The following is a 21,780-nucleotide window of genomic DNA, read 5'->3' on the forward strand; positions in this document are numbered from 1 at the left end:
GAAAGTTTTATTAAAAGGGGAGGGGAAAGGGAATAGAGAGAGGGAAGGAGGGAGAGAGAGAAGGAGAGGGAAAGAGAGAAAAGGAGAGAAAGGAAAGCGGAGGTGCCCGAAGCCACCTGGAGAGAGGGAAAGGGGAAGAAGAAGGAGGAAGGGTTTTTTTCCTCTTAAAGGGGCTTTACATCAGGATGCTGGAGGGTCCGCAAGGGGCAGGCCAGAATGCCAAACAGTTGTGAACCACCCTGTGAAAGCCCTGGAAAACAAATTTAGGACTTCTGCAAGAGCATATACACTTTTTGTTGTTGTTTTTCCGAGACACAGTTGCTCTGAGTATCCCTGTCTATCCTGGAACTCATTTTGCATGCCAGCCTGGCCTCAAACTCACAGAGATCTGCCTGCCTGCGCCTCCCAAGTGCTGAGATTAAAGGCATGTGCCACCACTGCCCCGCTGAGCAGTATATACATTTAGTCACTGAGCTACCTCTCCAGCCCCACCATTTCCTTGTCTGTACAGTTGGAATTGCCATAGCTAAGGAAGTTGAAAAGGGATTTAAACCACCCCTGCACAGAAGTATTTGGATGGATCTTGCCTTTGGTAGCAGGAGAAACTTCCAGAAAGGTCCATGGGTATATTCAATGACCCGAAGGTCTGGGCAATCAAAGCAACTGTGGTGTGGCCCTACCCTCACACTGTCGTTTCTGCTGGAAATACAATAGGAACTGGAAGTCGGGCCAGTGGGTGGGTTCAAGTTCATGGTATGTAGAGCCTCGTATATGGGATTGCCAGCAACTCAGAAAGTTGAGGCCTCACTCAGACAAAACTGAGTCAGGGGTCAACAACCAAACTCCTAGAAACAAGGAGGATGACTGTTGTAGAGTTGGGCTGCTTAACAGCAGGCCTCTAAGGTGAGAAGCCGGCCCAGGCCCGCCGCCGCGGAAGGGGCTCCCTTTTCACGTCTCTTCTAGCAGATTGCTTTGTAAACTCAGACCTCTTGTCCCGCGGCTGTCAAGCTTTAAGCCCTCTTTTGTCCCGCCTGCTCTTCTTTTTATTCCCAAGGACTGCGCCTGGGGCCAGGATGGCTCTGTGTGCCCAGCTTGTCAGTTTGCTGGAGTAAGTGCTTTTTCTTCATCCACCTGGGAGTGGAGGGAAGGTATGAAGAGGAAGAGAAGCACTGGGGGACTGGGGCAGGAAAGACAGTGGCTGAGGGGCTTCCTGTGGCAGCCCGCTGCTTAACATCAAGGGTTGGGGTGGGAGGGGGTGGGAGGGGGTGGGAGGGGCGGGTGGGAGGGGGGGACCGCTGGCTGTCACTGGAGGAGGCGGCGGCTTCCTGCCCTGTTGTTCAGTGTTATTCAGAAATACTGTTTCGGGTTTTCTAGAGGGAATTGGAAAGTCCTGTCTGTCCTCATCATTCATCAAATGATGAGCACCTACTGTGTGTGGAGATTTCAGTACAGCTTAACCCTGGGAAATGAGGACCTTTGCATGTCTTTAAAATATGCATTTGCTACGGAATCAGTCAGTGTTCCTGTGGGGCTCTGTAAATGTTTTGTTTGTTTGTTTGGGTTTTTTTTGTTGTTTTTTTGTTTGTTTGTTTTTTTGTTTTTTTTTTTTTTTGAGACAGGGTTTCTCTGTGTAGCTTTGGAGCCTATCCTAGAACTCGCTCTGTAGCCCAGGCTGGCCTCAAACTCACAGAGATCCACCTGCCTCTGCCTCCCAAGTGCTGGGGTTAAAGGCGTGCACCACCACTGCCCAGTTGGTAAATGGTTGTTTTTAGTAAACATTTTTCTAAAGATTCATTTTTTTAACTTACCACCGTGTGTGTGTGTATGTGTGTGTGTGTGTGTGTGTGTGTGTGTGTGCACCCCAAGAAAGCCAGGAGCTCGATCCCCTGGAGCTGGAATTGTAGGCCATTGTGAGCCATCCAATGTCAGTATTGGAAATCAAACTCCAGTCCTCTAAGAGAAAAGCACCTTTAATCTCTGAACCAGCTCTCCAGCCCCATATTTTAATAAACCTTACGGTTATCTATGAGCAGTCTATTGCCGTTTTTCTTTCTCAGAAGCATTAATCTGTTGAACATTTTAAAACATGGCTCCATGTTTGTAATTCCATTTTCTCAATTTTCTTTTTCAAAGGAGATGACCTGGGTCTCCCTTGACCTTACAGCCGCGCCCAGACGTGCATCCTGTCCTGTCCCTGCCCGCCCGCCCACCACCCCCTTCTCTCTGGGAAGGAGGGCGGCTTTGCAATGGAGGTGCCATCCAAGCAGTCTTGCAGACTGTAGGCATGTCAGAGATGGAGGCTGTCGGAGGGAGAGCTTTGGTCTTGAAAGTTTGTGCAAAGGCACAGAGGCGTGAAAGGACAGCTCTGTTCCAGCATGGCTCGGGTTCCTCAGGACCAGAGGGAAGAGTGGCGGGGGTAGAAGCAGGGTGAGGACAGTGTCTCAGGTTCCCTGGCATGCCTGTCTGTCTCTGCCATTGGCTGCAGATCAGTGAAGCTGGTAGTCAGTCCCACATGAAGGCCCCAGGGGCTGGCCTGGGTGAGAAGAGCCGATGGTCTCTGCAGGAGGAGAGCGGGGCCCAGAGGACCGGGGCGCTTGGTCTCATAATGCTTCTGCTAGTTTTTCCCAAAGAGAGTATTTTCCCAAAAATGTAGGGCATGGCTTTAAAAATGCACAATGGGCCGGGCGGTGGTGGCGCACGCCTTTAATCCCAGCACTCGGGAGGCAGAAGCAGGCGGATCTCTGTGAGTTTGAGGCCAGCCTGGGCTACCAAGTGAGTTCCAGGAAAGGCGCAAAGCTACACAGAGAAACCCTGTCTTGAAAAAAACCAAAAAAAAAAAAAAAAAAAATGCACAATGGACCTATCTGGTATTGTCCAGGCTGTTTAAGGACACCAACTGGACCCAGGTTATTATTCCCTTTCTGTACCTGATCCTAAGCTAGGAACTGGACACCACCCCCTAAATGGCTGCAGGGCTGCTGTGAGGGTTAAGTGTGAAAATGACACAGAGGAGGGCCTTGGCACATGGTGGCCATTGTCTGTGGTGATATTTTGTTGTACCAAAATAAAATTTACCTGAAGATCAGGGAACATTACGAGCCACTAGATTAAACATAGATGTCAGGCAGTGGTGGCACACACCTTTAATCCTCGCACTTGGGAGGCAGAGATCCAAATGGTTCTCTGTGAGTTCAAAGCCACCCTGGACTACATGAGATTGATTCAGTCTAGGAGAGAAAACAGAGCCAGGCAGTAGTGGCACACACCTTTACTCCCAGTACTTGGGAGTCACATGCCTTTAATCCCAGGAAGTGATGGCTGGGCGGAGAAAGGTGTATAAAGCGTGAGGAGACAGGAACTAAGGCCCTTTTCGGCTGGACCCCTTTCAGCTGAGGACTCAGAGACATTAAGTCAGAGGATTCATGGAGTGAGAAGTAGCTGTGGCTTGTTCCTTTGTCTCTCTGATCTTTCAGCATTTACCCCAATATCTGGCTCCGGGTTTTTTTTAGTATAAGACCAATTAGATTTTGTGTTACAATTGTCCCAGACAGGAGGGAGTTAAATGTGTCACAGATGTTCTGTGTGGCAAAGCTATATGAAGTGACTCAGAAGGTAACTGGGGATCTGGGTCTAAATTCAAGCTCTGTCTCCCGAGAACAAATTACTCCCTGAACTTTGGGCTCCTCGGCTTATTTTTTTTTTTTTTTTTTTTTTTTTGGTTTTTCGAGACAGGGTTTCTCTGTGTAGCTTTGCGCCTTTCCTGGAACTCGCTTTGGAGACCAGGCTGGCCTCGAACTCACAGAGATCCGCCTGGCTCTGCCTCCCGAGTGCTGGGATTAAAGGCGTGCGCCACCACCGCCCGGCTCCTCGGCTTATAAAGAATCTAATAATACAAACAGTGATCTAGTGGTTGCCGGGATGGGGGGATGGGGCCCCTCATATGTTAGACTGACAGACAAGCTCTCTACCACTGAGCCACAGCTTCAGCCTTTAAGAGATGGATAAAAAACTTGGTGGGTGGTGGCAGTGCACACTTTTAATACCAGCACTCAAGAAGCAGAGGCAGGCAGATCTCTGAGTTCGAGGCCAGCCTGGTCTACAGAGCGAGGTCCAGGACAGCCAGAGCTACACAGAGAAACCTTGTCTCAAAAAAAAAAAAACTAAGACTGAGAAGATGGCTCAGTCAATATGGTGTTTGCCGTACTAGCCTGAGGACCTGAGTTTGATCGCCAGCACTCATGTAAAGGCTGGGTATGGTGGCATCCTGTAATTCCAGCTCTGGGGAGGTGGAGACAGGATGGTCCCTGGGGCTTACTGATCGGTGAGCTCCAGGTTCAATGAAGAGACCTTGTCAAAAAAAAGGTGAAGAAAGATGTACAAAAAAAACCCTTGACATTGACCTCCAGCCTCCACGGGTGTAGACACACACTTGCATGCACATGTACACACACAAGAATACACACATGCATACAACCAAAAAACCTGCTAGACAGACATATTCACATATGACAATGTGAATGTTGTAACTGAACTAAACTGCCAAACTATAAATTTCAAATGGTTAAGATGATTTGCTGGGTGTGTTCTACTGCAGTATTAATAACTGATTGACCATGGATCTCACTGTGTTAGTCAACCTGGTCTAGAAATTGTGAACTCATTCCCCACCCCTACAGACAGGGTTTCTCTGTGTAGCCCTGGCTGTCCTGGAACTTATTCCGTAGACTAGACTGGCCTCAAACTCACAGTAATCCACCTGTCTGCCTCCTGAGTGCTAGCATTAAAGGTATATGCCACCATTGCCTGGCTTAAGTAATTTTTTTAAAAAGTTGTAATACCACCAACTCAAGCCAGCCTGTACTTTCAGTTACTGAGGAGACAAATGGAGGAGGAGCCCAAGTTCAAAGTCAGCCCGGGAAGCTTAGGTGAGACCTTATCTCAAAAAAATAAATAAAATAAAAAGGCTGGAGATATAGTTCAGTGGTAGAGTGCTTGCCTAGCATGCTTAAAGTCCTAGGTTCAAATTAGCTCTGCAACAAAACAATACTGACCCAGTTCTTGGGCCAGAGGGTTCATTGAGAAAGTCAGTGTCAGATGCTCGTAGTGAAAGGACTAGCTGTTGCTACTAAACAGCGTGTGTGAAGCAGGATTGAAGCCTTTTGCATGTCACTAACTTCATGCTGGGAGTGAGTATTGCCACTGTTTTGCAAGTGGAAAGCTGGAAGTACGGAGAGTTACGTAGTGTGCCCCAGATACTCACCCACTTGGTAAATGCCCAATGACTGACAGACGCTATTGGCACTGTGAGGCAAAGAAGTATTTTAAAAATCATGGCCTGAAGCAACAGACTGATCTAGAACCCTGGTACTGTTGCCTGGGGGTGGAAATTGTGACTTCATCTGTCTGTCTGAGGTGAGCCTGAGGAATGGGTGCAATTTGCACCAGCCTGGGGTGGAGGAAGCCGAACAGCTAGCCATAGGTGGGAAGGGCCATGTGTAACGAATAAGGCAAACAGCCCGCTTAGGCTGGAGCAGCAGATCAGGGGTGGAAGACGAGCCGTCAAGACCAGATGGAAGCAGGGCGGTGGTGGTGGCGCACACCTTTAATCCCAGCACTCGGGAGGCAGAGGCAGGTGGATCTCTGTGAGTTCGCGGCCAGCCTGGTCTACAAAGCGAGTTCTAGGATAGGCTTCAAAGCTACACAGAGAAACCCTGTCTTGAAAAAAAACCAAACAAACAAACAGAAAAAGAAGGAGAAGAAGAAGAAGAAGAAGAAGAAGAAGAAGAAGAAGAAGAAGAAGAAGAAGAAGAAGAAGAAGAAGAAGAGAAAAAAAGACAGGGTGTCGGGATGGTGGTTAATGGTTAAAGAGCACTGGCTGCTCTTCCAGAGGACCTGGGTTCAGTTCCCAGCACCCACATGGCAGCTCACAACTGTCTGTGACTCCAGTTCCAGGGGATCTGGCACCCTCACACAAGGATACATGTAAGCAAAACACCAATGCACACTAAAAAAAAAGAAAAAGAAAAAAGACAGGGAGAGGGGAAGCGTCTCCCAAACCATCCCCCCCCCAAAAAAAAAAAACCCTCCAGGTTCCTCAAAACATAAAACACAGGCAGATAGCAGATGGAGTGGGGGATGCTTTGCAAGCTGGATAAGGCATTTGAACTTTATTTGTGGGCTGATGGAAATGGGCTGAGGATGCCTGAGGAGGCCACTCAGGGACAAAAGTGGAATAGGGAGTGTAGTGCATTCCTGCTGAGCTCCTGGCCGGGTTCAGAGAGCAGCACCTAGCCCTAATCCTTCCTTTGTTTAACCACACCTTTTGTTTCTCTTACCTTTTGTTTCTCTGATACCTTTTGTTTCTCTTATCGCCCTATGTGAATCTTGTCTGAGAGTCAAGGATCAGAGTCCCCCCAAGGATCAAAGGCCTATGCAAAACTTGGTCCAGGAAACCCAGACCGCTGTGGTACCTGATAAGTCAAGCAATTTGCAGTTGGCATTTGGTCTCTGGGAGCTCCTTTTAAGTTGCTTTGAAGGTACGGAAATTAACTGGCTTAACTGTAAATAGAGAGTAAATAAAAATGCCCTAGGCAAAGGGAAGATGCTTCAGTCCTTCCAGGCTGGACCCCCCTGCAGCCATGAAAGGCTAGATTCATTCTTAAGATGCCTCTGAGTCTCCATACCACGGACCCTCGTGAACCCACACCCCTGTGTTACGACACACAGTTACAAGGGAGGGCACTGCACTGGGAGCCCAGTCGAAGGGCTTTTCCATCAGTCCCAGAGAGAGAATCTTGAGAAGCCATCTTGATGGTGGCAGTGGCGGAGAGAAGGGCTTCACAACGGAGAGACTTTGCTATATCTGAGAGGCCCTGGGTGACACGGTCTTGAGTTAAAGAGAATGGAAGACTAACAAAAAGAGAACGGGTAGCCTCAATGAGATGATTGAGACTTCTGGGTGTGTGGGGGTAAGCACTGGAGAGATGGCTCAGTGGTTAAGAGCACTTGCTGCTTTCAAAGAGGCCCCAGGTTCGATTCCCAGCACCTACATTGTGGCTCACAATCTTCTAAAACTCCAGTTCCAGAGTTATCCCATACCCTCTCCCGGCTTGTGTGGGCACCAGGCATGCATCTGGTGCACTGCCATGCATGCATGCAGGCAAACACTCATGCCTTATATGCATGAGACCCTTTGGTTGCCTGATCCCCAACACTGGCAGGGGTCGGGAGTATTACGGGCATCTAAAATATGGTATCATAGTCTTTATTTTTATTGATTGTCTGTGTGAGAGACCCTGGCGGGCTTCTAATTCATACAAAATTAACAATGACTTTGAGCTCCTGAGCTTCCCAGTTAGCTGGGATTACAGGTGTGCAATAATATGCCCAGTTGAGGGGGCTAGACAGATGGCTCAAAGGTTAAGAGCACTGACTGCTCTTCTAGAGGTCCTGAGTTCAATTCCCAGTACCCACATGGTGGCTCACAACCATCTGGAATGAGATTTGGTGCTGTCTTCTGACATGCAGGCAGAACACTGTATACATAATAGATAAATAATGTCAAAATCAGTTGTAGGCTATTTAATGGGCTATTATTTTCCATCTATTTGCTGAAATAACTTGTTGAGATCTTTTTTCCAAACTCCCAAAACATGTCTTCTTTCTGCTTCACCTCATCCAACCTTGTCCTTTTCCTCCTTCAGGGAAACAATCTTGCCTCCTCCAGAAAGCCTACCTGAGAGGTAGATGTTAATGCTAATTTGCCTAAGGCTTGGTGAAGGCAGCCATGGCGTTAAGAGGCATCCCCAACAAATCTGAGAGGCCAGTGTGGCTGTGGAACCAAGTGTGAAGGTGAGGCAAGGCCCTCTAAGCCCCGCCAAGAGCATGGGGGGGAAATGGACGCTTTTAAATGGGGGTGGCAGAGCAGGGAACTTGAATGCATTCACACCTGTGATCTTGCCACTGAAACCGCATGAATCGGATGGATCCTGGGTGGGGACAGGAAAACACACTGGCAGGGTATTATAAGACCTACAGCCCATTCAATCTTTTTTGTGTCCTTTTGTGAAGGAGACATGTGGTCTTGCACGGGCTTGTTCCTTCACGGTTTAATCTGACTCATTGCCTTTGTAAACAGTGAGGTCACTGACAAAGATGGCTCAGGTTGGTTTTCCCCATGCTCTAACTCCTTCCGACCCAGAGAACGTTAAGAGGTAATTAGCTTCTGGTATTGAAAGTCTTTCAGGGTGTCTTTTAAAATACTCACTCATGGGCTAGGGAGAAGGCTCAGTAGATAAGGTGGTTGGCACCAAGGATGAGGACCTAAGTTAGGACCCCAGGACCCATGTGATGGAAGGAGAGAACCAAGAGCCAGTTCTCACATGGTGTCTTCCATACACACAGTGTGGCACGCGTGTGCACAACACACACACACACACACACACACACACACACACACACACACACACACACACTATGAATGAGTGAATGAATGTAAAATTATCTGTGACATTTTCTTTTTTAAATTTACTCATTTTTTTATGTGCAGTGGCATTTTGCCTGCATCTATGTCTGTGTGAGGGTGTCAGATCCCCTGGAACTGGAGTTATACACAGTTGTGAGCTGCCATGTGGGTCCTGGTATTGAACCCAGGTCCTCCGAAAGAGCAGCTAGTGCTCCTAACCACTGAGCCATCTCTCCAGCCCCATCTGTGACATCAGTGACATTTTCAAGGGTAAAATGTTACCACTATAACTCCTGTTATAAACAGCATTATAATACTGAACATTCATTGCTTAATTCTAAGGCTGGAATTTTTGTTTTATAAAGGATGTATAAAGCTTTCTTTACCTTTTAAAAATATATTTTAGTTCAGTATGTAAAAGTGAGGGAATGTAAAATTTAAAAAAACATGCTAAAGCAACATTAATAAATTTTATGAAATTAATAAACATCTAATAAACTAACATTATTAGATTGATAATGGGCACTGCTGTGCTCTTCCTTTGGTTTACAAACAATCGGATGGAGGATTAGATACATTTGCTCTTAGCCAGAAGGTGAGAAGCAATGGAGAATTAAATCATGCAGAGAGAAATCTAGGCATCGGAACCCTTCCTACTTAGAGTGTGGTCCATGGCCAGAAGCACTGGCAGCGCCCGGGAGCTTACTAAAACTAAAAACTCTCAGCCTCACCCGGGGCCCACCGAGTCGGATGCTGTATCTCAACCTGACCCCGGGGTCAACTCCCAGGGTAAACTTTAAGGAACACCTAGATTCCTAAGTGCCATCCCTCTGCACATCTGGGGGTGACATTTGTGCCTCAGAAGCGGCACACATCACCACCCAGTGTAGAAGTCCGTTTCCCTGCCAGGCGGAGACCAGCTGGAAGGTAGGGCTGAGGCTGTGAGCAGCTCTGGATCTCCCAGCATCGTACACAGGGACAGGAAGCAGATCCAGATGTCTGTCCTGCTCTGTCTTTAGGAGCTTCAAGCGGGAAACCCTCTGCGGAGTCAGCCTTTCCACAGGCAACTTTGACTGGTGTAAAAGCTGGAGGCTTTAGCAAGTTTGCCTGCCTGCCTGCCCGCCTTTCTCTCGACATCGCTCTTTCTTCGTTTATTTTTTGGATGGATGTGTTTAGGGGAGGTGCCCGTCCAATGGCATGCATGTGGAGATCAAAGGGCAACCTGTGGAAGTCCACTCTCTATGTGGATCCTGAGGATCAGACTTGGGTTATCAACTTGGCAGAAAGTGATTTTCCCCTCCTGGGCCATCCTGCCAGCTCCCTGTGGCAGATTTCCCTATCCAGTCTGTTTACAGGTTCCATCTTCTAGTGCAGGTCTATGACAGGTGGAAGGAATCTGACCATCCATTCGGTAGGGGTGATGCCCAGAAGACGACAGCTCCTCCACTATCACGATCCAGCAGTGTTACCCCATGGGGACAGATGGAAACTCTGTAGCCCCTACAGTCACCCTAGGAGGCAGGAGTTCTGCCCACGGTTGTACTCAAGACATTGGTGCAGAGGGGTGACATATTCAAATTCCTAGGAGTCAGAGGCCTTCTGTGCTTCGGCCATGGTGGGACGCACGGTCTAGGAGACTCAGTCTGGGGCTGCTAGACAGTCAGTGACAGAACTATCAGAGCTCACCACACCTGCGTCAAAGGCTGTTCTAGAAGTTTGTAGCTTTGCCTAAAGCTCTCCTCAGTATAATGAGCAAGCTGATGTCAACACGGGATAACAAAGCTCCTATGTTCCACACACTTCTTGGAGGCTCAGAGAGCTGTGAGGAACACCCTCGGTCTGGGCAGGCTCTGGGGTTCAGGACCCTCAAGGTGGCTAAAAGTCATGGCATTGCTGTAACCCTGCCTGCATGCTAGATCTATTCCTGCCTAGAATGATCCAGAGTCCTTAGAGGCCTTTCAGGACACAGAGCATTTGGGGAGAAGCCAAACCACACAGCGACCCTTCTGACACGCAACTGTGTAGAAAAAGTTGGTCTTGAACTTACAGCTTTCCTACCTCTACCTCCTAAGCACTGGGATTCCATGTATGCACCACCACACATGGGGTTTTTTTTTCTTCTAATTTTTTTTTTTTAAGATTTACTTATTTTATATCTCTGAGTGTTTTGCCTGCATGAATGTACGTGTACCACATGTGTGCCCGGTGCTCTCAGAGACCAGAAGAGGGCATCAGATCCTCTGGAGTTTTGGATGGCTGTGAGACACTATGTGGGTGCTGGTAACTGAACCTGGGTCCTCTGTAAGAGCAATAGGTGCTCTTCACCAGCAACCCATCTCTCCAGCCCTCATGTTTTCTGTTTTGTTTAAAGATAGAGTTTTGAGCTGGGAGTGTAGCTATGTTGGTAGAGTGCTTGCCTAGCAGGCATGAAGCCCTGGGTTCAATGTCCAGCATAAACTGGGCATCATGGCACAGGCCTATAATCCCAAGTCTTGAAGGTGGAGGCAAGGTGACCAGAAGTTCAACACATCCTCAACTACACACGGAGTTTGAATTTATCCTGGGTTGCGTGAGACCCTATCTCAAAATACAATAAAATAATAAAATGGAAATGAAATAAAGAAAATAAGAGACAGGGTTTCACTGTTTCCTAGGCTGGCTTTGAACTCCCAGACTCAGGTGATCATCTTCAGCCTCCCAAGCAGTTGGAATCACAAGCAAACAGCACCATGCCAGGCTTTTGTCCTTTCTTCTCTCCTTCCCCTCTCTACTCTATAAGGGGATGGATCTACTCCATGCTGGGTGGAGCCCAGGGCCTACCCTTGAGTGGTACCCCCAGCCCCAATCTGCTATTTTTCAGTAGGGGAGGAGGAAGAGGAACTAAAGATGTGCCAGGCCACTGTCATGTCAAAGATAAGACTCCTCTGATTTGATGCTGACACTCCACATAGGTGCTGGGGTGAGCATCACGATCATTTTTCATGACTGATTAGTAATTGGAAAAAGAAGCCTCCCCACACACACACACATAGCACACACACCTCCTCTAATCCCTAGCCTCATCCAGGGCTCAGCAGTTTCCTTCATTTGAACTTTTATTGTTGCTCCGGGTCACACAGTCTGTTTTTGTGGCTTGATCTTCCTCACCTTGTCCACCGCGCTCCTGGTGGGGGGTTCCGTCAGCAGAACTATAAAACCAAAGGCAACAGCATTAGAGGTCTCTTCGAGTCTCAGAGACAAGAAGGCGGATACAGCCAGGCATGGTATGGTGGTGCCCGCCTTTAATCCCAGCACTCAGGAGGCAAAGGCAGGTGGATCTCTGTGAGTGTGAGACCAGCCCGGCCTGTGTAAGGAGTCCCAGGACAGCCAGGGCTACATAGAGAGACCCTGTCTCAAAACAACAACAAAAATAGCATGGTGGTTACAGACCACTTGGCTGGACTTTAGCTGTCCCACATGGCAGTGGATATTAACTAGAAATACTGTCAGAAGACAAGATGCAACCTCCCTTGGATCCTGCCTTTCCAACAGGCACAAAGGAGCAAACAGAATGTCCTTTCCTCATAGTAGCCACCATCATGGAACACGGATCTTTGCTAGGCCATGGTAATATGTTTAAATCCATCTCACCAAGTGTCTTTTCCATTTTTTTTTCTTCAATTACATTTTTATAATTGTGTGTGTGTGTGTTTGTGTTCCACTGGAAATCAAACCCAGGACCTCATTCACATCAGAACATGCTCTAGTCCTGAGCTATACCCCCAGCGAGCAGTATCTGGGAGGATTCTGCTGGGCTCTCATGGCTGAAAACCGACCATTGCCCCTGCAGGAGCCAGGCCTCTAGGTCACAGCACTGAGTAGTAGAAGGCTTTTCCAGAGCTTTCTAAGAAGGACAGGACACTCAGGCCACCTCAGGGCTACTCCACTGTGACAGGGCTCAGCTTCCCTGTCTTATCCATGTGTGGCCAGGTTCAAAGGCAATAGCTTCAGTGAAAGCGCTTTGCAGAGGCCTGGTTTAAATGCTGTTTTTTCCTCCCCTCTGTGGTACCCAGGAAGCCAAGCCCATCCATGTTCAACAGAAGGCCTTGCCCACACTGTAATAAACACTGAGCTGCTACTCTTCCCAGCTGCTGCCCTTCCAAACTAACACTCCCTTCCCAGGAAATACCTGCCACTGTCACTATACTGCAGGCTGGCAAGCCTCCAGCCTGCTGGCACAGGGCCCCCTTCCTGTCTGTAGATATACTATTTCTTATATAGGGCAGCATCTGTGGATGATGGGGAGGGAGAAAGGCACAAGCATACAGACCTTCCAGCGATTCCCACATTCATTGCACAAGACAAAGGTGGTCATGGGCTCATCAGCACTGCGTGTCTGCACCTAACAGAGAGAAGAATCATTCATAAGGTCACCCCCCTGCTGTGGCTCCCACTGTCTTTAGAAGTGGATTCAAATCCCGAAGGTCGACACTGACATTCACCAGACTTTGGTAACCTCCTTGACATGGATGGAAAATCCCTTTTCCTCTGGTCATCTGCCAGCTCACTCAGAATCCCACAGCTCAGCCTGGCCATTGCACTTGCACTCTTGTTGATCCTTCCAAACTGGTTTCTCTTCTTCTGTTCCAAGCCTCACCTCTTACAAGAAGCCTTCCCAGACTCACCCCCTGAACACACTGTATCTGACATGGGTCTGGGCCGGAGGTACCTGGGAAATCACCTGGTCTACTGTCATCCTGCAAGTAGCTGAGACCCAGAGAGGAAAGGGGGCTTGCAGATCACTGGGGCAGGTTATGCTGTGTTTTCCTATTTCCGGTCCTCCAAGTCACTCTGGTTCAGTGACATGGGTTTCCACCACAAGGCCCTGGAGTTCCCAGCTTCTCTAAAACCAGCCTGGTGATGTCCGCTGGGATCAGCAGCGGGGGAAGGAGCCCTCTGTTGGTATGTGCCTCCAGCTGTCTGTCAGGGGGGCACAGCAGGGCACAGCCTTGTCACTACACAGCAGTAGTAAGGAGGAAGGGCAGCAGTGAGCTTTGGGGGGAATAAACTATGCTAGTGAGCAGCTCACTTCTGAAGGCCAGTGTTGTGCAAGCGCCCATAACCCCATCTGGAGCAGGCACAGAGGATCACAGGAGCTTGCTCAGATGTCCCCCAATTCCGGAACTGGACTGCTTCAAGAGATCCTTTCAGAAAACAAGATGGATGACTATATTTCTACTGTAGCCACAGGGTGCTGAGGGCAAAGTGGTCCTCATATTTCCTCCCCACCCTTGTGGTAGCGTCTCATATTTATGTATCCAAAACTAACCTTGAACTTCTGACCCTCTTTCCTCTCTTTAAAAAAAATTAAATTACATTTCATTTTGTGTGTATGTATGTGGCTGCATATGTCATGGCATGTGCGGAGGTCAGAGGACAGTTTGCAGGAGATGGATCTCTCCCTTTTACCATCTGGGTCATCAGGGTTGGCAACAAGCACCTTTACCTAACGAGCCATCTCGCTAGCCCCCCCTCCCTCTACCTTTCTAGTGCTGGGATGAGAGTGAACCACCACTTCTGGTCTCTGTGGTGCTGGGGATCAAACCCACTGCTTCAAGCCTGCCGAACCACCACTTCTGGTCTCTGTGGTGCTGGGGATCAAACCCACTGCTTCAAGCCTGCCCCCACCCCACACCCCACTGATCTACCAACAGAGCTACATTCCCAATCCTAATTTTTTTTTTAAAAAAAAGAGGTGCTGTGGGATGGTCTGTATGTCAAATGTGTTGCTGATTGGTCAATAAATAAATCACTGATTGGCCATTGGCTAGACAGGAAGTGTAGGCGGGACAAGGAGGAGAATAAAGCTGGGAAGTGGAAGGCTGAGTCAAAGAGACACTGCCAGCCGCCACGATGACAAACAGCATGTGAAGATGCCGGTAAGCCACGAGTCACGTGGCAAGGTATAGATTTATAGAAATGGATTAATTTAAGCTGTAAGAACAGTTAGCAAGAAGCCTGCCACGGCCATACAGTTTGTAAGGAATATAAGTCTTTGTGTTTACTTGGTTGGGTTTGAGCGGCTGTGGGACTGGCAGGTGAGAGAGATTTGTCCTGACTGTGGGCCAGGCAGGAAAACTCTAGCTACAAAGAGGTGTGTGTGCACGTGTGCATGCACACACTCACAGTGCATGCATACATGCAGGTGCACACTGAGGCCAGAGGGGGACATCAGATCCCCTGGAACTGGAGTTACAAGCATTTGTGGACCATCCAATATGAGTGCTGGGATCTGATTTCTCTTTAACCACTGAGCCATCTCTCTAACTCATTTTTCCCCCCTTTCAGACAGGTTTCCCTATGTATCCCAGGCTGGCTTTAACGCCCCCGCCCCCAATCCTGCCCTCTTGCCTCAGACTCCCCAGTGATGGAAATACAGACATGTGCCACCATGCCTGGCTATCTTGATGAATTTTGCTTGCTGAGCTGAGCAGGTAAGAGAAATGAAGAGAGTTCTAGATTCACTAAATACGAGTTAGAACTCAAGAATATTGCTACTCTGAGGACAGAACCTAGCAATAGGCCATTCTTGGGGTTTAGGGGAATGTCTGTTCCCCATCTCCCAGTCTGCTATGGTTCTTGGGTATCTTCATCCTCAGGAACCCCCTTAGTCATCACTGGACAAGCTGACTGGACTCCCTCAGAAAGGTTTGGGACCCAACAGCCCATCATGGTGGTGTACACATGAAATCCCAGCACTTAGGAGGCAAGAGGATCAGAAATTCCAGGGTAGCCTTAGCTACAAAGTAAATTCAAGGCTCTAATAACCAAGTATGATAAAAAGAAAAGAAATGTTCAGATCTGAGTTCAAAGTCTTCCTGCCATCAGCCTGCCTAAGCACCATGGGTTTCACACTGCTACATTTCCTTCCAGCATCTGTGACTCTCCTGAAGTCTGTGCCCAGCAGTGTGCATGGAGGTCAGTGTGGTGCAGGTTGGGGTCTGGGGCTTCCTCTCACTTCAGGACAGACAGGACACACTGGTCCTGTTCCATGGATATATGGCAGCTCATTCCACAATCTGAACATTTTCCAGAAAGCCACAAGGCATTGAGGTGGCATCTCCAAGCTTGCCAGTGGCCTGAAGCGTTTGGTTCCTGTTCCCCTCAACACCTTCATGGGCTCCCCCTGCTGTGGCCCTGCCCCACTCCGCCTAACCTCTGCCCACCTGGTTATAGGTGCAATTCTTCTTCTTGCACTTGCTACATCGCAAGAGGTCAGTGGTGGTGCCGCCTGTCTTGGCCATCTGGTGCTCACGGATGGCCTCCTGAGTCAACGCGTTCCTCAGCTCCCTCAGCTCATCGCTGGCCATTTCCTGGAGAGAAATGAGTCTGTTTGGGGGTGGGTGGGGGAGCTCTTTCCTTTGTCAGGTTTCTAGAGTCTGAGCTGAGGAGGAAGTACCATGCTGGGTCAAGAACATAGAGCTGGAGGAGAGGTTGGACTCCCTGGTCCCACCTGACCTGGGAGAGGCCTGTCCTGGAGCAATCTCCTCTCCATCCTGGCTGGAAGGTCCAGCCTGGGAGTTCTAGCTGGGTCAAGGTCAGCTGGGAATGTGCAGGACAGCAGCAGGTGCTGACAGCCGGAATTAGTACTGTGGGATCATTCCTTTAGGATGGTGCTCATCCTGTCTGCCAGGCCTTGGCCTGGATCAAACTGTCCTGGCATCTGACCTGGCTGCTGCTCACCCGTGTCCCATAGCCTTCCACTCTGGGCTTTAACCCAGTGCCTGCTTGAGCTATGAATGCTCTCTAGCCCTGTGTGCTGGTGGGAACCATGACCTGTGGGCTACACCACCCAGCAGGTCCCCACAGTAACCAGGCTCACACATCAGGTCTTCAAGCTTGATGGCAAGCTCCTTTATCTATTGAATTATCTTGCCGGCCCCATTGTGCTCCATTTAAAAGGTCTGGGTTTTGTGGTTGCTATTTGTTTTGAGTTAGGGTCTCACTATGTAGTTCTAGCCACACACCACACATTCATATTAATCACATACCACCTACTCATATCATGTTACACTTGCAGTAATGATACATCATATGCATATCACATATCATACACATAAACATTCCACACATCACCTACACCACAGAAAGCTATCTATATCACACTCACACACTAAACATTCTAACCATACATTTGTCACACACACCACAAACACTTTGTATATCACATATATACCACACACCACATCACACATACAACAACATACAATATCGTACACACACCCCAGATACTCATTCCATACATTATGCACAGAGCATACACCATGTTCCTCCGCTCTGGACCACCAAAACACCCTCAATCCCACCCAGTCTTTAGAAGCTTAACACATTTCCTCTCGCCTTTTCTAGGTCTCTTCATTTCTCCAACGTCTGAAGACTGATGGGGAGTCCCCTGGTAGCTCTGGAAGCTAATCACACCCAAGGGTGTGCCAAAGATCTTTCAAAGATGCGGGGTCTGAAATAAGTGGGTCCAACAAGAGTCTCCTATGACCCTCAATACTTACGAACTGGTGCGGGCTGGGCTGGGCCTGTTGAAAGAGCACCTAGATCATGTCCTTAGAGTTACATCCACTGCTCTCAGAGCTGGGCAGCAAGGGGCCCTGGCCAGGACCCTGCACCAAGGCCCCATGAACCTCCTCACCTCTGCTGTCATCTTGGCGATGAGCCCTGGGGAAATGGCCCCAGTGAGCACGTTCCGCCTCAGGCCAGGATTCCTGGGGTCCTTCAGGTTGCTGATGCGGCTGCGCACACGGTTCCGGTACTTCATATCTGTGCTCTTGAGTTCCTGATAGATATGTGTCTGGGTCAAGGGCCATCTTGCCATCCATGGAGGAGCATGGGGGAATGGGATCCTGCTACAGGAGCCAGGGGTCATCTCTGTGGCCTCTGCTTAATGGGCATCTGGTTTGAGCACTGGGGTCAGCCAGGTATCAGAGACAGGAACAGAGAGAAGAGACTAGATTATAGCAAGCACTGTGGTATCAGGGACTCTGGGAACAGGCACCCTGGTTTGTCTGAGTCTCTCTTGTGACCTCAGGTGAGTCACATGACTTCTGTGCCTCAGTTCCCTTTTTTGTTTAAACGCTAACAAACAAAAACAAAAAGCAGGGCTGTTAGGAGGCATCACTGAGCTGTTACACATGAGGAACCAGTGTGGGGTCTGGAACATGTCCATATTCAGGGATGCTACCATGAGAAAAATGAGGGTAACCTCTCGTTTGAAAAGACCCCAGAGTTGGGGAGCAACTGTCAGAGGAACAGGTCAAGAGCCACGTGTTCCTGGCTCCGAGAAGTACAAAAACAAACCACCGGAGCTGAGCGTGGTGGTGCACACTTAAAGAACTCAGGAGGCAGAGGCAGACAGATTTTTGTAAGTTTGAGGCCAGCCTGCTCAACATTGTAAGTTCCAGAACAGCCAGGGCTATGGAGACCCTGCCTCAAAACACCAAGAAGCAAAACAAAACAACAACAAAATCTAGTCAGCAGTCCTGTTCTCCCTGGCCACCTCCAATTTCTTCTGAGACAGGTCTTTTGCAGTCTAGTATAGCCTAGATCTCTCTGCGCAGCTGAGGATGATGCAGCCAAGGATAGCCAAGAACTCTCTAGTCCTCTCGCTTCCTTCTCTTGGGTGCTAGAATTATAGGCACGCACTCCACCAACCGAGCCGTACCCCCAGCCTCACCCACAGTGTCTGCTCGGAGTTCTCCCTCCCTCTGAGGCACACAGCCTTTCATCCCAGGGATCCACGTTGGGAATGATTGGCCAGTTACTTCTCCCACAAGTAGATGAGGAAGCTGAGGCTTGGAAAGGGTTCAGGTCCTTGCTCAAGGTCAGAGGGCAAAGTCCCAGTGGGGCCAGGGCTGCAAGCCAGGCCTCTTCTTAATGGCCATTCTCTGCTCCCTCATGGGCAGGAAGTCACCCCCGGCCACCGACCATAGTTAGTACTGTCTAAGCCCAGCGACCCAGATCCTCCTCCTCCCCTCTGGAGACGCAGGGCAGGGCTGGGAAGGCCAGCCTCATTTTCTTGGTCTCCTGAGCCAAGCAAAGGAAGCAAGACAAAGCTGTTGCTGGGAGAACACACAGCCGAGACAGAGTCCAGGGCAACGTGCAGCGTGGGGCGGCTGACTTTCAGGGACTGTGGGAAGGAGGTGGAGCTGTGGCTTTTGTCCATCTTTGTTTTAATGTCATCTGTACAGTAAGACTGTGAAAATAAGAGAATATGGGGGCTGGAGAGATGGCTCAGAGGTTAAGAGCACTGGCTGCTCTTCCAGAGGTCCTGAGTTCAATTCCCAGCAACCACATGGTGGCTCACAACCATCTGTAATGACATCTGATACCCTCTTCTGTATACATAATAAATAAATAAATCTTAAAAAAAAAATAAGAGAATACACACAAAGCATTCGGGAGCCAGACTATGAGTTTAAAGCTGCCATCCCGAACTTCTGTAGTGTGGATCTGTGGATCCGAGGGGATGCTTGGGGACACCAGCCTCTCTGGCTCCTCCTGCACACACCAGTATCACTAGGGAGGATCAGGTGGAAAGCAGTCCTGGGGACTCTGGGGACGATTCAGAGGGTCACACCCATGACCCATGCCATGTTAGTTCAGGGTCACTCCACAGAGGACAGATCTTTTGAGGGACACAGAGCATATGAGCCCTGTATTCATCCTCCCCTTGGCTTGCTGCGGCTTTAGCTACTCTCCTCCCAAGAGGGACAGAGCATGGAGGAAGCAAATGGGAGGAGGGCAGAAGTGGGACCGGGTACCAGGCCACCCACTCTGCTTCAAACTGGGCTTGGAAGCCACTGACCGTTCTGGAGACAATGAGGATGAAGTCCTGAGACCCCGAAGCTCTGGGTTCTTGAACTGACAGAAAATGGTGAAAATATATTTGCTGAGAGACTGGAAAATACAAAATTTGTTGAGGTATGGCTGGATAATCAATGAACAATGGCTAATAGAAACTACCAGAGGCTGTGCCGGGGTAGACCAAGGGTTGACTGCAGGCAGGAGACAGAAACAGGCAAGTTAGCTGCCTATAGTCTGTTCCCTGGTCTCCCAGTCACACGTCACATGTGCCACTGAGAATCTTTTTCCCCTGGAGCTCCCCTTCATTCCACACTTCATCTTAGACATGTAAACCTCTGTCTGCAGCGAGAGAAAGTACAACATCCTTTCAGTGGCAAGCAACTATTTTCCCTAAGAAGCAAATCTTCTCTTGTGGTAGAGTCGTATTACAGTTAGTCACCTCCGCTGTCTCCACAGGGCAAGGAAAGCCAGAAGGTGATCGGTGGTGGCACACGCCTTTAATCCCAGCACTTGGGAGGCAGATCTCTGAGTCGGAGGCCAGCCTGGTCTATAGAGGGAGTTCCAGGATAGCCAGGGCTACACAGAGAAACCCTGTCTTGAAAAACAAAACAAAGGAAAAAAAAGTGGAGGGTTCAGCAGTTAAGAGCTGCTCTTTCAAGGGACCCGGGTTCGATTCCCAGCACCCACAGGGCAGCTCACAACTGTCTGTAATTCCAGTTCCAGGGAAGCTGACATCAATGCACCTAAAATAAAGTTAAATAATTTTTTTTGGTTTTGTTTTTTGAGACAGGGTTTCTCTATGTAGCTTTGCGCCTTTCCTGGCCTCGAACTCGCCAAGATCCGCCTGCCTCTGCCTCCCGAGTGCTGGGATTAAAGGCATGCACCACCACCGCCCGGCTATTTTTTAAAAAAGAAAAAAAAAAAAGGTGGAAAATCAGGAGGTGAAATCAGTGGGGAAAGTACATATGATCATATGTATGAGCATATAAATCCACCAGGCATGCTGGTGTGTGCCTTTAATCCCAGCACTCGGGAGGCAGAGGCAGGCAGTTTGAGGCTAGCCAGGTCTACATAGAGAGGGAGTTCTGGCAAGCCAGGGCTACACAGTGATATTCTATTATAAAAATGTACTTTCTTATACATAGGGCCGTAGACCAAGACTTTCAGTCGGGCTGTGACATCTTGGGAGTTCCCAGCCTTGGTTCCCTGTGTATACAATGAGAACACCAGCATGCACCACAGGAATGGGTGGGAGCATTAAGAGTCAAGAAGTGTCAGTTTCCTGGCACAGTGCCTGCCTAACAGCATCACAGAGCGCAGTTCGTGAGTTGAGGAGGGAGGGGAACACCGTGCATGAAGCATGCTGCCTTCTGTTCATTCAGATCTGGCAGGCAATGACTTGACCAGCTGAGACCTGCATAACGTGGCCCGTTTGGCACAGCAACTAAGCCCTCAGGTTCTGGAGTCACATTTCCAGGGTTCAAACCCCAGCTCTGCAGCTCCATTCAGCTGCAGGAGCTCCGACGGTTGACAGTGCCTCCCTGGGCCTCTGGTGCATCACCTGCCACCAGATAAACCCAGGGAACCTACTGAGGGGCAGGGTAAGACCTAACAGCAATATCAGCTGCACTTAGGAGCTCTGGTTCAAGGGCAGAGCAGGGAGCTGTCCCCAGAGCTGCTCCCACACCCCGCCAACCAGACAGTCTAGGCAGTCCTAGCCCCACGTGACATGAGGATATGGTCTTCTATTTCTGAGGCCAGCTTGTCACAGTTGACTCCGTAGTCCTTGAAATCATCTAAAAGAGACCAGGAAATAGACATCAGCCCCGTGTGACTTTGCCAGGGATGCCTCTTGACAACGGCATTTCTATACCCCTACTGAAGACCTGTCTGAAAATAAATAAATAAATAAATAAATAATAAACAAACAAACAAACAAACAAACAAATAAATAAATGGCATCTGGCCTCCACTTCTCCTCCCTCACCCCTGGCCAAGCCCTCACCTTCTGCCTTCAGGGCTGCTGACAGCATCTCCACACACTTGTCCCGAACAGAGTCCCCTGTGAGGTAGCAGGGGGCCAGGAGACAGACAGAGGGGGCAAATGTGGGAGTTGAGGGGCTGCTGGGGGTCTTGGGAGTTTCCACTTTAGATCTGCTGCTGTTAGATCTGAGGATGACAATCGGTAATGGGCATGTTGACACAAGGCAAACAAACCACTTATGGAGAATAGCATTCCAGATGTTTCCATGGATGCTCTCCTCTAATTCCCATAATTCCCTTCTGAGGCAGAGGCTGTTTTAGATTTTTGACAACGGTCATCCCATTTAATGCTCATAGCAATGCCAGCAGGTCCATACTATTCTTATCCCACACTAGAGCTGCCACCTTAGAAATAGATGAGTTATAGCCGGGTGGTAGTGACGCACGCCTTTAATACCAACCCTCAGGAGGCAGAGGCAGGC

At 49.1% G+C, this 21,780-nt stretch overlaps 1 protein-coding gene across 1 annotated transcript in view; it reads right to left on the reverse strand.

Annotated features, from left to right (window-relative positions):
* Positions 1 to 11,519: 11,519 nt before the first annotated feature.
* Tcea3 (transcription elongation factor A3) overlaps positions 11,520 to 21,780 on the reverse strand; it is a 31,567-nt gene continuing 21,306 nt past the window's right edge. The window contains exons 6-11 of the mRNA XM_052716644.1: positions 21,321 to 21,484; positions 21,055 to 21,111; positions 17,145 to 17,299; positions 15,670 to 15,816; positions 12,774 to 12,845; positions 11,520 to 11,652 (exon numbers count right to left, since the gene is read on the reverse strand). Of these exons, the coding sequence (XP_052572604.1) occupies positions 11,644 to 11,652; positions 12,774 to 12,845; positions 15,670 to 15,816; positions 17,145 to 17,299; positions 21,055 to 21,111; positions 21,321 to 21,484 (604 nt within the window). The 3' untranslated portion in view covers positions 11,520 to 11,643. The remainder of the gene's footprint in view (positions 11,653 to 12,773; positions 12,846 to 15,669; positions 15,817 to 17,144; positions 17,300 to 21,054; positions 21,112 to 21,320; positions 21,485 to 21,780) is intronic.

This window comes from Peromyscus californicus, unplaced genomic scaffold (assembly GCF_007827085.1).
Source record: "Peromyscus californicus insignis strain IS unplaced genomic scaffold, ASM782708v3 Scaffold_5__1_contigs__length_169319896, whole genome shotgun sequence".
Lineage (NCBI taxonomy): Eukaryota > Metazoa > Chordata > Mammalia > Rodentia > Cricetidae > Peromyscus > Peromyscus californicus.